At 38.6% G+C, this 14,232-nt stretch overlaps 1 protein-coding gene across 9 annotated transcripts in view; it reads right to left on the bottom strand.

Annotated features, from left to right (window-relative positions):
• The window catches only part of GOLGA4 (golgin A4), a 121,055-nt gene that overhangs the window by 35,204 nt on the left and 71,619 nt on the right, over nt 1-14,232 (bottom strand). For all 9 annotated transcript variants that reach the window (XM_027587142.2, XM_027587144.2, XM_027587143.2 and 6 more), the window contains 5 exons: nt 12,973-13,101; nt 10,228-10,383; nt 4,446-8,692; nt 3,334-3,455; nt 2,606-2,736 (listed from right to left, as the gene is read on the bottom strand). In XM_027587142.2, coding sequence (XP_027442943.1) covers nt 2,606-2,736; nt 3,334-3,455; nt 4,446-8,692; nt 10,228-10,383; nt 12,973-13,101 — 4,785 coding nt within the window. The remainder of the gene's footprint in view (nt 1-2,605; nt 2,737-3,333; nt 3,456-4,445; nt 8,693-10,227; nt 10,384-12,972; nt 13,102-14,232) is intronic.

Genomic DNA, 14,232 nt, shown 5'->3' with positions numbered 1-14,232 from the left:
ATAAAACTCTAATTCTGGATATTTTAAAAGGGGAGAATGGTAGAGAATATGTCTCAGAATCAAAGGAATATAGTATTTGCTAAGAACTGTTAATATCTCTTTTAGTAATATTTGTACTTTTTTTTTTTTTAAGAAGGCTCCATGCCCAGTGTGGAGCCCACTGTGGGGCTCAAGCTCACGACCCTGAGATCAAGACCTGAGCTGAGATGGAGTTGGACACTTAACCGACTGAGCCACCCAGGCACCCCGGTAATACCTGTACTTTTAAAAAGAAATTCTTCAAGACAGAGTTTGTATTTGGAGTGTTCAGATGACCTGCCTATTTGTCAAAGTCAGCCCTAGATCTGGCAGTTAAAAGTCTGAGGCCACACTGTCCAACAGAGTAGCCATAAGCTACCCAGAACTGTGGCTACGAGCACCTGAAATGTAGCTAATCCACACTGATGTGGGAGCTGCAAACAGAAAAACACACAGAATCTTAAATAATACATATGTAATTTTTATATTGACCACATATTGAAATGATAATATTTTGGATATAATGGGTTAACATATTACTATTAAAATTAAGTTCACCTAGTAAAAGTCAGAGAAAGAAAAATACCGTATGATTTCACTCATATGTGGAATTTAAGAAACAAAACAAATGAGCAGAGGAGAAAAGGAGGGAGGGAGGGCAGGAGAAAGGGACAGGGAGGGGGAGAGAGAGAAACCAAGAAACAGACTCTTAACTATAGAGAACAAATGGCTGGTTCCCAGAGGGGAGGTGGGTGGGTGGGGATGGGTGAAATAGGTGATGGGGATGAAGGAGTACACTATCCGTGATGAGCACTGGGTGTTGTATGGAAGTGCTGAATCACTGTATTGTACACCTGAAACTATTATTACACTGTATGTTAACTAACTGGAATTTGAATAAAAACTTTTTAAAAAATTAAGCTCACCTGTTTCTTTTTCCTTTCTTAATGTAGGTACTAGAAAAGGTTAGATTACACGTATGGCTCCCACTTGTGGTCTGCATTCTATTTCTAATGGACAGTGCTGGTCTGAGGCACAGGAAGGGGTTTTAGAGAAGAATCCACCCAACTCCTTCCCTCACTCTCCAATTCCTGTCTGGAAGCCTGAAACTTAGAGGATCAATCCTTTAATTTCCCAAATAAACACCAGATTTTCAAGAAGAACCATACCACAGGTTAACTTTCTTACCTGCCTCTCTGTTCCCTCACCCCTCTACCTATAGAGGTCTGTCATGACCTTGGAAAGTCTTCTGTCTGCTACCCCATACATCCAGAGACAGAGAAGTAATTCACAAAAGGGAACATTCTAGCTGCGGCACAGTTCATCCCCTGCAAGTGAAGCTCCCTGACTTACTTATCCATGATGAATAACTAGTGCCTTCCCCAAGTTCCTTTCTTAGAGAGAAGTCTTTATAAATATATGAAGCTAATGAAGGGTCAATGCTCTCCCACTCACTGAAGTTTTAGGTAAATCACTTAACTATGCTGAACTTGCTTTGCCTTCTACAAAAAAAAAAAAAAAAAAAAAAAGATGAAACTAAACTGACTTTAATGTATCTTCCAATTCCAACATTCTCTAAGCATTCAAGAAACAACAGCTTTTTTAAAGCTTCGCACATATACACTCTACAGAAGTATAAGAAAATGAGTAAAATTATTCAAGCCTTTTCATAATAAAATCTAAAGTTCAAAAATTACACAAAGGTGGCATTTCTATGCATGTGCCTTATCCTGGAATTCCAGCCTTTTCAATTGCATTTAAAAATAATTATTATTATACTGTTCCTGGCTCAGCCTTCTATTGCTGCCATAGTCTGTTGAGGCATGATTCTCTGATTTATGCATTCTTAATCATCAAGTGGTTCCTGGCATATAGTGAAATAAGGCTTGGAGTAACTAAAGAATCTGCATCCCAATACAGCATACTTTATGTTGTTTTCATTTGAAAATTTTCTGGAGTCCAAAATACCGGCATTCATGGCTTATCCTGACACACCGAAATGGCAATGCTAATCCACCACTAGTAGAGTAAGTACAGTGAACCAACCTTCCACTAAGTATAAAAGATTTGGCTGATGCATTCCATTTTTTTCCCATCTTTTTTCTCTCTTGAGAGGAACAAAAACTGTGAAAATTGGGTTGTGATGGAATAAAGTTAACTGGCCTTCCTGGAAAGACCCCAGCTAGGTGGCCAACGCATACACACACACTAACTGCCCCATTACTTAGATTTTACCTAAGCACAAGTTCTCAATTCTTAGTCTGGTTCTCTTACAATTTAGTCTGACTGAGAGAAAGACAAGAAGAGAATCCATTCTTCCCCTTAGTAACTCACTGTTGCTTCGATACCTGCCAAGTGGACTGAACTGCTGGGTTAGCAGAATCTGATCAGGAAACTATGATCCTGACAAAAATCAATCAGACTCCTTATAAATATGCATAGAGTGCAAATATTAAATTTGGTTAATATTGAGCCAAAACAAAAACCCTCTACATTAGAAAAGCAGGAAATCTGACAGCCCAATCTTTAGCACCACCACGAAATCCAGCACAGGTGAATTTCAAAAAAGAGAAAGAAAATAATGTACATCAAGGATTTCTTCATATCTTTTCGCTGTTCTTTGTAAATCATCTTCCTTCTCCGCAATTTTCTTATATAACTGATTTGTCTCTTCCTGATGGCTTTCCAAAAGTTCAGCTTCCACTTCCTGGGCTTTATCTAATACATAAAAAATGGGGACACACAAGAACACACATTAGGCAAGAATTAGTATCTACATCCCAAATTCAGTTCCAAATTAAATTTGATAAAAATCAATTGATCAAGGGTGTCTTGTCTGGGTGGCTCAGTTGTTAAGTGTCTGCCTTTGGCTTAGGTCATGATCCCAGGGTCCTGGGATCGAGCCCCATATCAGGCTCCCTGCTCGACGGGAAGCTGCTTCTCCCTCTCCCACTCCCCCTGCTGTGTTCCCTCTCTCGCTGCCTCTCTCTCTGTCAAATAAATAAATAAAATCTTTAAAAAAAAAAAATCAATTGATCATATATGTACCCTCCTGTACAGGGCAGGAATGTCTTTATAAGGCAATTAATTAGCTAATGTTTCAGGTTCTTTCACCCGCCCCTCCTCTCCTAAAGGCAAGCTGCTGCCAAGCAAGCACAGGTTCCAATTAGAGAACTTTCTTGGACAGGAATCATTTTTTTTCTCCAGTTCAATTACTTAAAAGCACTTAGCACAGTGTGAAAATAGTAAGTGTAAATTATAAATAGTCTCTGCTGATTCTGACTTGTTCTTTACTGAATTTAAAATTTGACTCACCAATGGTTTCCTTTATGGTCATTTCCAGCTCCTGGTCCTTTTGTGCCAGCTGTGTATGGAACTCCCTCATCAGCTGTTTTAATGTGGAATTGTGCTTCAACTCAAGATCTTCCTGCTCCTGTCTGTGCAACAAAAATATAAAGAGCTAACTGTTGTCAAACACATAACACGCCATATAGAGTTACCTAGTCTTCACAACAGTGCTCGTAAGATCTCATTGGTATAAAAACAGGTTCAAGGGTGCATACGTGTGTATGTGTGTGTCCAGGCACAGAAAACTCCTGGGAGGATACAGAAACTATGATTATCTCTATACAACAGTCCTGGGGATTTGAGAATTCTTTTCCCCTTAAAATTTTCATCATACACATCTATCTTATATCATAATAATGCTAATACTAAAAATAGTAAAACAAAAAGAAAGTAATTACTGGGATACGTACATAATAACCATAATCATATATGCAAGAAATGTTTTTCTCCCCTCTAAACAGACATGAAAGAACAATGCCTCTTGCCTTAAATTGTTTTATATTTCTTCTCGGCATTTAACAACTTACTCGAAATCATGTTTCATAGTTTGGGTAGGTGAAAGTTAAGTGTATTAGGCACAATAAAAGGGACTTAATTAATAAAGACTGTCTTAAAAATATTCATGCTGGGGCGCCTGGGTGGCTCAGTCAGTTAAATGTCTGACTCTTTTTTTGTTTTGTTTTAAAGATTTTATTTATTTATTTATTTATTTATTTATTTATTTGAGAGAGAGCAAGAGAGCATGCACGTGCAGGGTGAGGGACAGGCAGACTGTGCACTGAGCACAGAGTCCAATGCAGAGCTCCATCCCACCACCCTGAGATCATGACCTGGGCCAAAATCAAGAGTCGAAGACTTAACCGACTGAGCCACCCAGACACCCCAAGTGTCCGACTCTTGATTTTGGCTCAGGTTATGATCTCAGGGTCGTGAGATCAAGCGCCAAGTTGGACTCCATGCTGGGCATGGAGCCTGCTTAAAATTCTCTCTTTCCTTCTCTTCTTCCCCACCCCGTCCCCCGCTCTCACTCTCTCTCTAAAGTAAATAAATAAAATAAATATTCATGCTGAAAAACTTACTTGATTTTCTCTTCTATTTCTTGTTCATACTCTTTCTTCATGATATCTAATTCTTCCTGATGCTCCTTCCGCAACATTCGAAGATCTTTCTGCAACTTAACGATCTCCTTGCCCAGCTTCTGCTTCTCCTGCTCTGCCCCTGCTAATTTAAATTCCAGGTCATTGTGCTCGGCCGCCTCCACGTTACCAGGCAATCTGGGTTGGACTACGTGTGATTTGGACTTTTCTTCAGCACTTTCTTCCAAAGCTTCTGTGGGTTTATTTTTTCCATCCATCTGTTGTTGTAAAGCCTGTAATTTTTCAAATTTTGAGGTCAACTCTTCCATTTCAACTCTATGCCCTTCCCTCTCTCTTACTAAGCAGGAATCCAGTTCTTTTATCTTTTGCTCCAAGATCTGACAGGCTAGTTCCTTCCCCTGGAGTGTTTTCTGGACATCATCAACCACATTTTCCAAGTTTTGCTTTGCCCCTATGTTGTTTTCACCTCCCTCTTCTTCCACATGCTGGGATGCTATCAAGGAATAGTTCTTGCTTTTTTCTTCAAGTTCTTCCTGAAGATGATTTATCATAATTTGATCTTCATGCTGCTTTGCTTCAGCGTGTTCTATCTTTATTAAGAGCTCCTGGTATCTGCCCTGCATTTCAGAATGAGAGGATACCATCTCTTCTTTTTCCTGCTCTAGCCTCTGCAACAGCTTTTCTTTTTCCATTAGACTTCTCTGTAAAGCACTGATTTTGTCTTCGTATGCGTTCTGCACACAGCCTTGGAGACCCGCTTCCTCTTGCTTAGCACAGGCTGCCATGCGTTCTGCCGATCTGGGTACAGCTGACGCCTCTGACTGTGGTGGACCCTCCACTGACTGAAGTTTTCCTTCCAAGACATGAATTTCTCTCTCTTTCTCCTGCAATTTTGTGTTTAGCTCACCCAAATGGCCCTCTGTGTCTTTTTTATATTGCTGTTCTTTCTCTTCCATTTGAGATAACAACTGCTTCTTGATGGCAGCAATTTTTTGTTCGGCTTTTTTCTTCAGTTCTGCTAATTTTGCAGCACTTTCTAACTCAAGCCTATCTTCCAGTGCCTTCAACTCCTCTTCTTTGCCTTTCATACCTGAATTCGCATGTTCCAATTCTTTCTTCTTGGTTTCAAGTTCAGATTTCATGGAAGACACTTGCTTTTCAAGTCTTGAGACTTTTTCTTCAGCTTCTTTAACCCTGTTGTCCTTCTCTTCCCCTAACTCTTGAATGTGCTGAAGTTTCTGCAGCATTTCTTTCTGTTCAGTGTCCTTTTGTTGATTGTATTTGTTAAGAGCTTCATTTAAGGACTCAATTTCAGTTATTTTCTGAGTAAGATGCTCCTGTAATTCCACAATTCTTGCCGTCTGAGTTTTTAACTCAGTCTCTAAATTACACTCCTTTTTCTCCAGCTTACTCTTCTTATCTTCCATTTCACCCTTTAAACATACCAATCTCTCATTTTGCTGATCAAGGTCCTCCTTCAGTGCATGTATCTGCTCATCCTTTTCACCGGCTTCCTTTGTTTTTAACTCAAGCTGCATCTGCAATTCTTTAATAGTACTTTGATACTGTATGAATTTTGACTGTGCTTTCTTCTTCCATTCTGAGAATTTGTTGGACAAGTGATCTCCCTGTTCAAGAGCAGAGACCTTCTCTTTACTCAGAGTTTCAACTTTCAAAGATAAATCTTGCACCTGACCCAGCAATTCACGTTGTTGTTCCTCGTATCGCTTACTTAGTGATGAAATGGCTGCTTCTTTCTCAGTTAGGCTGATGCTGTTCTGAAGCTGGGTGTTCAAATCAGTTAGCTGTTTGCTAAGACTGCTGATCTCAGATTTCTTTTCTTTAAGCTCTTCTTTCATCAGTGTGACAGCATTGATGTTCTCTGATAACTCCTTCTTCAACTGCGTGATACAAGACTCCTTTTCAGAGGCAGCCTGTTGCTGGCTCCCTCCTTCCCTCTGTAAGGCTTCTTTCTCCATTACAAGACCTTCAATATCAGCCTTCATGCTCTTAATCTGATTTTCTTTTTCTTCTAATTGATGGGTAGCCTGTTGAAAAGAACTGTTTAGTGTGTTCTGCTCTTCCGTTAGCTGTCTGAGCTGTGCTTCTAATTCAGAAGCCTTGCAAGTTTTAATCACTAGTGCCTCCTTAACTTTTGTTGTGTGCTTCTGGCAGTGGGAAATTCTAGCAAGAATGGCATTAATTTTACTACTACTAATGTTGATGAGCTCATTTGTTTTAGCTTGTAACAGGGCTTCAGTTTTCTTAGAGTAAGTTTCCAGCTGAACTGCTAGTTCCTCGGACAGTTTTTTGAATTCCAAGCTTTTGTCTTCTAGGCTTTTCTCCTTTCTTTCATGTGAAGATTGCAAACTCTGGAATTGTGCATCTGTGGTTTTCAACTTGTCAGTCAACTCGGAAACCTTCAGCTTGTCTTTCTCTGCCAGCATCTCCAGTTCAACCATACGCTCTTGCAGAGAAGTATTTTCCCTCAGAGAATGATTCAAGTCACCCTCTAGCTTTTCAAGTTGTGCTTTTAGTTTAGTTTCATTTTGTGAGAGAGAATTCGTCTGAGCAGACTGCTGGTGTAACTGTTCCTGTAATTCCCTTACTGCTGTGTTCTGCTTAATGCCTTCTTCTTTCAGCCACGCTAGTTCCTTGTTCATCTCTTCTGTTTCACATGCACTTCGGAGGATCTTTTGCTTCAGTTCTGCTACCTCTTGCTCTTTTTCCTGTAACTGGATTTCATGTTGTTCCTGGAGTTCTTCAGCTTGCTGATTAAGTTTCTTTTCCCAGACCAATATGACATCACTGAGTTCTCGTCTGTGTACCTCAGTGAGACTTTCTATCTGCTCCTTTTGGTTTGTTTCCAGTCTTGACACTGCATCACTGATTCCAGCGGAGTTAGCTTGTGCCATTTCCAAAATTTTGGCATTGAACTGTTTTTCTTTCTGACTAAGCTCTAGAACCGTATTTTCAAGCTCTTTTTTAAGTTTGGCTTCCTGATCCAGTAATTTTTTCTTTAATGTTTCTTGCATCTCCTTTGCTTTCTGCTTAATTTTTTCCATCTTTTTTTCTTGATTTTTGAATTTGGTTTCATATTCCTCATGTAAAACACTAAAACTGTCCTCCTTGGCTGATAATTTCTGTTTGAGTGTTTCAATTTCTTTGCTCTGTCCTTCTCTCATTTGTAAAATTACATTTTCCTTTTCTATCAAGCTCTGCTTTGTCTGTGCCTGTTCTGTGTTAGTATCTCTAAGTTGGGACTCATAGTGTTGGGTTAAAGCCTGTAGTTTTTCCTCCATTTCACTTTTCCGGTTTTCTAGTTGCTGCAGTAAGTCCCGTACCTGGATTTTGTGAGTGTCTAACTCAGTACAAACATCTTTCTTTTGCGTTTCAACTTTAGCTACCTGTTTTGTAAGAAGAATTCTTTCCGTTTCCAAGTCCAACAACTTCTGCTGCAATTGAGCCAAGTGCTCCTCAGATGCTTTGGCCTGCTCGTGTGTAGTACTCTGCTGTGACTGAAAAAGAGCCAGCTTAGCAGATGCCTGCTGGAGTTCCTCCTCAGACCTTTTAATATCTGCCTCTAAGTTTTCCACATGAGCCTGCTGCTCTTTCAAATGCTTGTCCTTTTCCTTCAGAAGAAGCCCAAGTTGATTAATTTCATCTTTTAATGCCTTCTCAGTTCTCTGGATAGATATCTCTTGTTCTTTAATGATACTCTCGACTTGCTGCTGGTGATGGCTTTTCTGTTCATCTAGCTTGGCCTCTAGCTCCTGCTTTACTTTATCTGCTTGATCCTTTAGTATAGAAAGCTCCTCTTCTAGCTTGTTCCGGGCTTTTAATACGTCTGATAGTTCAGAAGACAATGATTCCAGTTCTGTTTGCTTCACATCGAGCTTTTCTAAAGTCTTTTCATTCATCTCTTCTATGTGGGCCTGGAAGAGACTCTCTTTGTCTTTCAACAATGTTTCTTTTTCTTGTTCATGCTTTTCTCTAAGTTTTTCCATTTCAGTCTGATGCTGTTGCCTTAACACTTGGAGTTTTTCAGTCCAAAGGGTATCCTGCTGATGCTGCAAGCTTTCCAATTCTGTCTTGTGTTTTTCAACCATGATTGTAATTTCTTTATTGTGCTCATTTTTTTCAGCTTCCAAATGAATAGCTAAATCTTCTGATTGATTTTTGCTTTCTTGTAAGCTTTTTTCCAAAGAACTTTCCAATTCAAGAATTCTCTGTTAATAAAAACAGATGTACTTTTATTAAAGTACAGACTTGCTTATTAGCGAAAATACATGACATAATGTCTACACCTGTTTAAAAATTAAAACTTAGAAAAATAACTCTATATATCATGCCAAACACTAGAAAGCACAGAGAATCTGTGCTCGATTCCTAAAGGAATCATGTAACAAAGAAAAGATTCTATTTTAACACAACTTAAAATTTCAGATTCTTTCTACCTACTTGGGTAACTATTTCAATCATGCATATTTTCAAGAATATTCTGAATGGATAGTCAAAAAGGAATAAATCATAAAGTAGATAACAGTAACTATTGGTAGGAAGATGGTTATTTTTTTCTGTGTGTTTTTTAAGGCCTATTAATAGTATTCTATTACCTTCATAATTTGATTTTGGAAGATAAATAATGTATCTGGTTTTTCCACTGCAAAAATGATTATTTAGAAGATTTTTTGCAAAAAGCTACTTATACAAATTTTACCAAAGATTACTATTAGCTCATGAAAATGTCAATCTTGGACTCTAAAGGAAAAAGAGCTAAGTAAGGCAGAGCCATGCAACATCAGAATGGAAAAAGTCCTAAGGAATTACAAAATCCAATTTCTCCGTAAGACAGGTGAAGAAATTAAGGTATAATTAATTTACAAAGCTAGCAAGCGGAAAAATCTAGGTCTCCTGAATATCTTATTTATTCCCCTCCACCATGCCACCTTACATAAATGTGGGACATGGGAAAGTAAAGTACAGTTAGAACTATGGGAAAGAAGTGTGATTCTTTCACTGTCTAAACCAAAGCAAAAATATAAATAACATCAGTTTATTCAAAACAGGTCATACATTCCATATATTGCTAAGGGAAGGGCCAGAGGGCCTTAAAAATGTGCACACTGAGACAGATAATACAAATTTGTTCACATATATATAAATTTGTCCACCACTGTTTTAATATGGGAAAACTTTATGTTAAAAGCAGGGCACTGGGGTGCCTACACTGTGACAGAAACAGAGAACAAGGGGCGCCTGGGTGGCTCAGTCGTTAAATGTCTGCCTTCGGCTCAGGTCATGATCCCAGGGTCCTGGGTTTGAGCCCCACATCGGGCTCCCTGCTCGGCGGGAAGCCTGCTTCTCCCTCTCCCACCTGCCCTGCTTATGTTCCCTCTCTCGCTGTCTCTCTCTCTCTGTCAAATAAGTAAATAAAATCTTGAAAGGAAAGAAAGAAAGAAAAAGAAAGAAAAGAAAGGAAAGGAAAAGGGAAGGAAAAGGGAAGGAAAAGGGAAGGAAGGAAGGAAGGAAGGAAGGAAGGAAGGAAGGAAGGAAGGAAGGAAGGAAGGAAGGAAGGAAAGAAAGAAAGAAAGAAAAAGAAAAAACAGGACGAATTATGTCCAGGACATGGCATGAGATGAAGTGCAGGTATGTGAACCTAACCCAGTAAAACAAAAGCTTCTCAACAACTTTATACTGACTGGAGAGATAACAACAGTTTCTATATACAAATAATTCCAACCTGAATATTATTTAAACTTACAGTTCTGTAAGTTTCTGCTTCTTGCTGAAGGTCCCGAAGTTTATTTTCACTTTCCATGAGGATTGCTTTTTTCTGCAACTCTAACTCTTCCAGGGCCAAAGATTCTTGCTGTTCTTTTTCTTGGGTGATCTTCAAATATTCTGATTGACTTTTTTCCTGTGCCAAAAACAATACCACCTTAGACCCACATAAATCTTCAGCATTCCCAAAGCACTTCCACAGGAATCATGTTTCATTTGATCTGCACACCAGCCCTATGAGGTAGGCAGTATCATCACCTCTCTCTTCCCATGCCCTAGCCTGCAGAAACAAAGCACTGTGGCTATTCCAGTGTGGTCCAGCCAATATTTGCCACAATTACTACTGAAAAGAAAAATTTTGTTCCAGTAACTGCACTACATCTATTTTTCCACTATTTAAAATATTTTGCAAAACAGGGCTTAATGTGAAGGGTCCCCAAATTGTCACTACTACTTCTCTGCACTCCAGAGTTTGATTATTTCAACTCTAGGCCAAGAAACTAGATTGTAAGTTTATATAATTTACGAGAAATACCTCATTAGGGAACCCCACATAGAAAAACAAATCAAAATCAGAAGATTACATGTGAATATATGGATTAGATCAAGGAAATATCTATAAAAGCCTACATAACTCTTCTCAGATGACCTGGGCTCTTTTATCAATCCCAAAAAGCTTCTTCTTTGATTGCCCTTATTATATATCAACATCTATATTAAAACTGTTTACTGCTTTGAAAAGAGAAGCTCTAGAGAGCACTTTTAACATTTAGTGGCTTTGGACTCCAATTAAGAATACTTATCCATACCTATTGCATAGAGTTCCATGGTGCTAGCAGCAATATTTTCAGTTCACTACACTCTGGTGAAGCATATATTGCTTTAAGGAAAGGTGTTGTGCCCCATTATAAGCAGACTGATATGAGAATATTAGTTTCTAATCAATTTTAAAACATCATTTTAAATATACTACATTGTCTAATGTAAACTACATTTTATTTATTTTTAATTTTTTTTAAAGATTTTATTTATTTGACAGAGAGAGACACAGCAAGAGCGGGAACACAAGCAGGGGGAGTGGGAGAGAGAGAAGCAGGCTTCCCGCCAAGCAGGGAGCCCGATGTGGGGCTCGAACCCAGGATCCTGGGATCATGACCTGAGCTGAAGGCAGACACTTAACGGCTGGGTCACCCAGGCGCCCCTGTAAACTACATTTTAAATACATCTCTCTGTGCCCATAAAAATAAAAGAGGACAAAGAGTCTGTTGAATTTTGACTATCAACGCAAAGCTAACTTCTTTGAGGAACTAGGTAGAAAGGGGAGCAGAAAGCAGCAAGTGCACACGTGTGTGCATGCTTCATGTGTATCTGTATCCTGCTCTCTCTACTCAGAATATATGAGTAGATCAGTTCTAGAATGCAGTCTTACCAAGGCCAATGTTCAAGTCTCAGTGTCCCCAAAGGCCAATTACTCCGGCATGAAAACACACAGATCTTTATGACAGGAATTTTTTAGAACAATTCCTGGCTTCATTTATGTCCTGCTTTGTTCTTTAATTTTTATGCCCCTATGCTGTCCTGTTATAGTTTTAAGCATTCTCGTAAACTATTTTAAATCCTTTCTAGGCTGGAGTGCCTGGATGGTTCAGTCAGTAGAGCATGTGACTCTTACCTTGGGGTCCCATGAGCTCGAGCCCCACGCTGAGGATAGAGTGTACTTAAAAAAATAAAAATAATAAATAAATAAATAGGGGCACCTGGATGGCTCAGTCAGTTGAGCGTCCGACTCAATTTCAGCTCAAGTCATGATCTCAGGGTCATGAGACTGAGCCCCGCACCAGGTTCTGCGCTCAGGAGGGAGTCTGCTTAAGATTCTCTCCCTCTCCCCCTGCCCCTGCCCCAGCTCGTGCTCACTCTCTCTAAAACAAATAAGGTCTTTAAAAAATAAAAAAAATTAAAATTATAAATACTATTTCTCATCCTTCTGCACTAAAAGATTTTTAAAATTATACATACTACCTTATAGATAATAATTTCATATAAAAACAATTGACCTACATTTTTGGCATTAATACTTCTTATGGTAACCTATATAAAAAGGCTTTTCACAATTTGAAAAAGAAAATTTTTTTTTTGTTGTTTCAAACTTTCAAATTACACTATTCCCCCAAATCTTACCTCTGCTTTTCTGGATATTATTTTGGTTAGTCCAGTCAGTCATTTTTTAATTTTACTTTATTTTTTAAAATATAAGTATTGAAAATTACTACTGAAATTATTCTACTTAAAATGAAAACTACTTGGTCATTTTCATTTTTTCTTCTTTAAAATGCATTTCAGACAAAACTTTCTGAGCCTTGAACTGTTATATTCAGTCTGGTGAGTTTCTAGACATTTTTCCTGAGTTATGCAGTCACTGGCTCTTGGCTTCAATTAGCCTATCTTCCCCTTTACTTCTCCATAATCACAGCTTACTGCCAGGGTGAGAGGGATGACATAAAAACAAATAAACTGGTTACTGAGAGCATGTTAGTTAATATAATTTTCACACAATACCAAGTTAATAAGCTCTGACAACCCTCTTCCCTGCCTATATCCTATCCTCTCTGCACACACAAAGGTCAAGGCTGCCAGTAGTCTGACCTTAAGCTGAAAGGCAGGAGTAAGATGACAATGTAATAAAGCTGCAAAGTTTACCTATAACAAAAACAAAATAGGTACTTACAAGAGCTATTTTCATTTGCTCCTGAAATTGCCTTTCTTGGGTCTGAAACTTCTTGGTCAGTTCCTGCTCTTTGCTGGCCAGCTCCTCTTCATGAAACTTCTGTAGTTTAGCAATTTGTTCTGAGGATTTCTGAAAGTCAGCCAAATAGTTAAATTGAAACACCCAGAATAAAATATGTAACTCTACAATTAAATAAGACTTTATTACAATTTAATCATCAAGCCAATAGTGTAAGAGAAGAATCAAAACATATTTCCCACATAAATCAAAAGTCACCAAAGTCTCAATAATTAAAAGAAAAGCCAATCAAGTATTGCTCATTTATTCTTTTTATGTTTTTTTTTTTTTAGAGAGTGCAGGGTGGGGGAGGGGCAAAGGGCGAGGGGGAGAATCTTAAGCAGGCTCCGTGCCTGACATGGGGCTCGATCTCATGACCCTGAGATCATGACCTGAGCGAAAATCAAGAGTTGGATACACTTAACCGAGTCACCCAGGTACCCCAAGTACTTCTCATTTAAGACAAGGATGGCTATTGCTTCAGTAGTAAGTCCTGTTGGGTTGGAGCATTTCCACATCTTGCAGGGATGTTCCCCACCAATCATGATGGGGAAGTATAGGAGGAGGAATAAGGATGCTCTCAAAGAGGGCACTCCACTATGGTCAAGCTGCCCTGACTGTACCAATCTAATGACGCCTAGCTTTCCATGCATATGCTATTTATTAAAAAGTACTGGCCTTGTTCTTTGGACAGGAAGACTTAATCTTATAAAAATGTCAAACCTCCCTAGATAAATCTAAAAATTTAATATAATTGAATAAAATTACCAACAGAATGGGGAGGGAGGGGCTCACTGGATAAAATAAACATGCAAGAACAGCCAGCACTCTTCTGAAAAATAAGAGTAATAAGGGGAAGCTACCAAATAATAGAATAAAACTGAGTAATTATAACAGTGTAATACTGGCACGTGGTCAGGAGAAGCAATGGAACAGCACTGAGAATTCAAAAAAGAGACCCATATGTAGCACAATAATTTAGTATGAAATAAAGATAGTGTGCCATACCAGAAGGGAAAACATGGATTATTAAATAAATTATTTGAAGACTACTTGGTAGTCAGTCATCTGGAAAAAAATTAAAGTTGGATCCCTACCTCACTCCTAATACCAAATAAATTCCAGTTGGATCGAAGATTTAATAATAAAAAATAAAAGCATGTAAGTGCCATAAGAAAAGTAGAATTTTAAAATGATCTCAGT

This window comes from Zalophus californianus, chromosome 1, assembly GCF_009762305.2.
Source record: "Zalophus californianus isolate mZalCal1 chromosome 1, mZalCal1.pri.v2, whole genome shotgun sequence".
Taxonomy (NCBI): domain Eukaryota; kingdom Metazoa; phylum Chordata; class Mammalia; order Carnivora; family Otariidae; genus Zalophus; species Zalophus californianus.
Note: the sequence above shows the minus strand (reverse complement) of the source record. Positions and strands in the feature narration are given on the sequence as shown.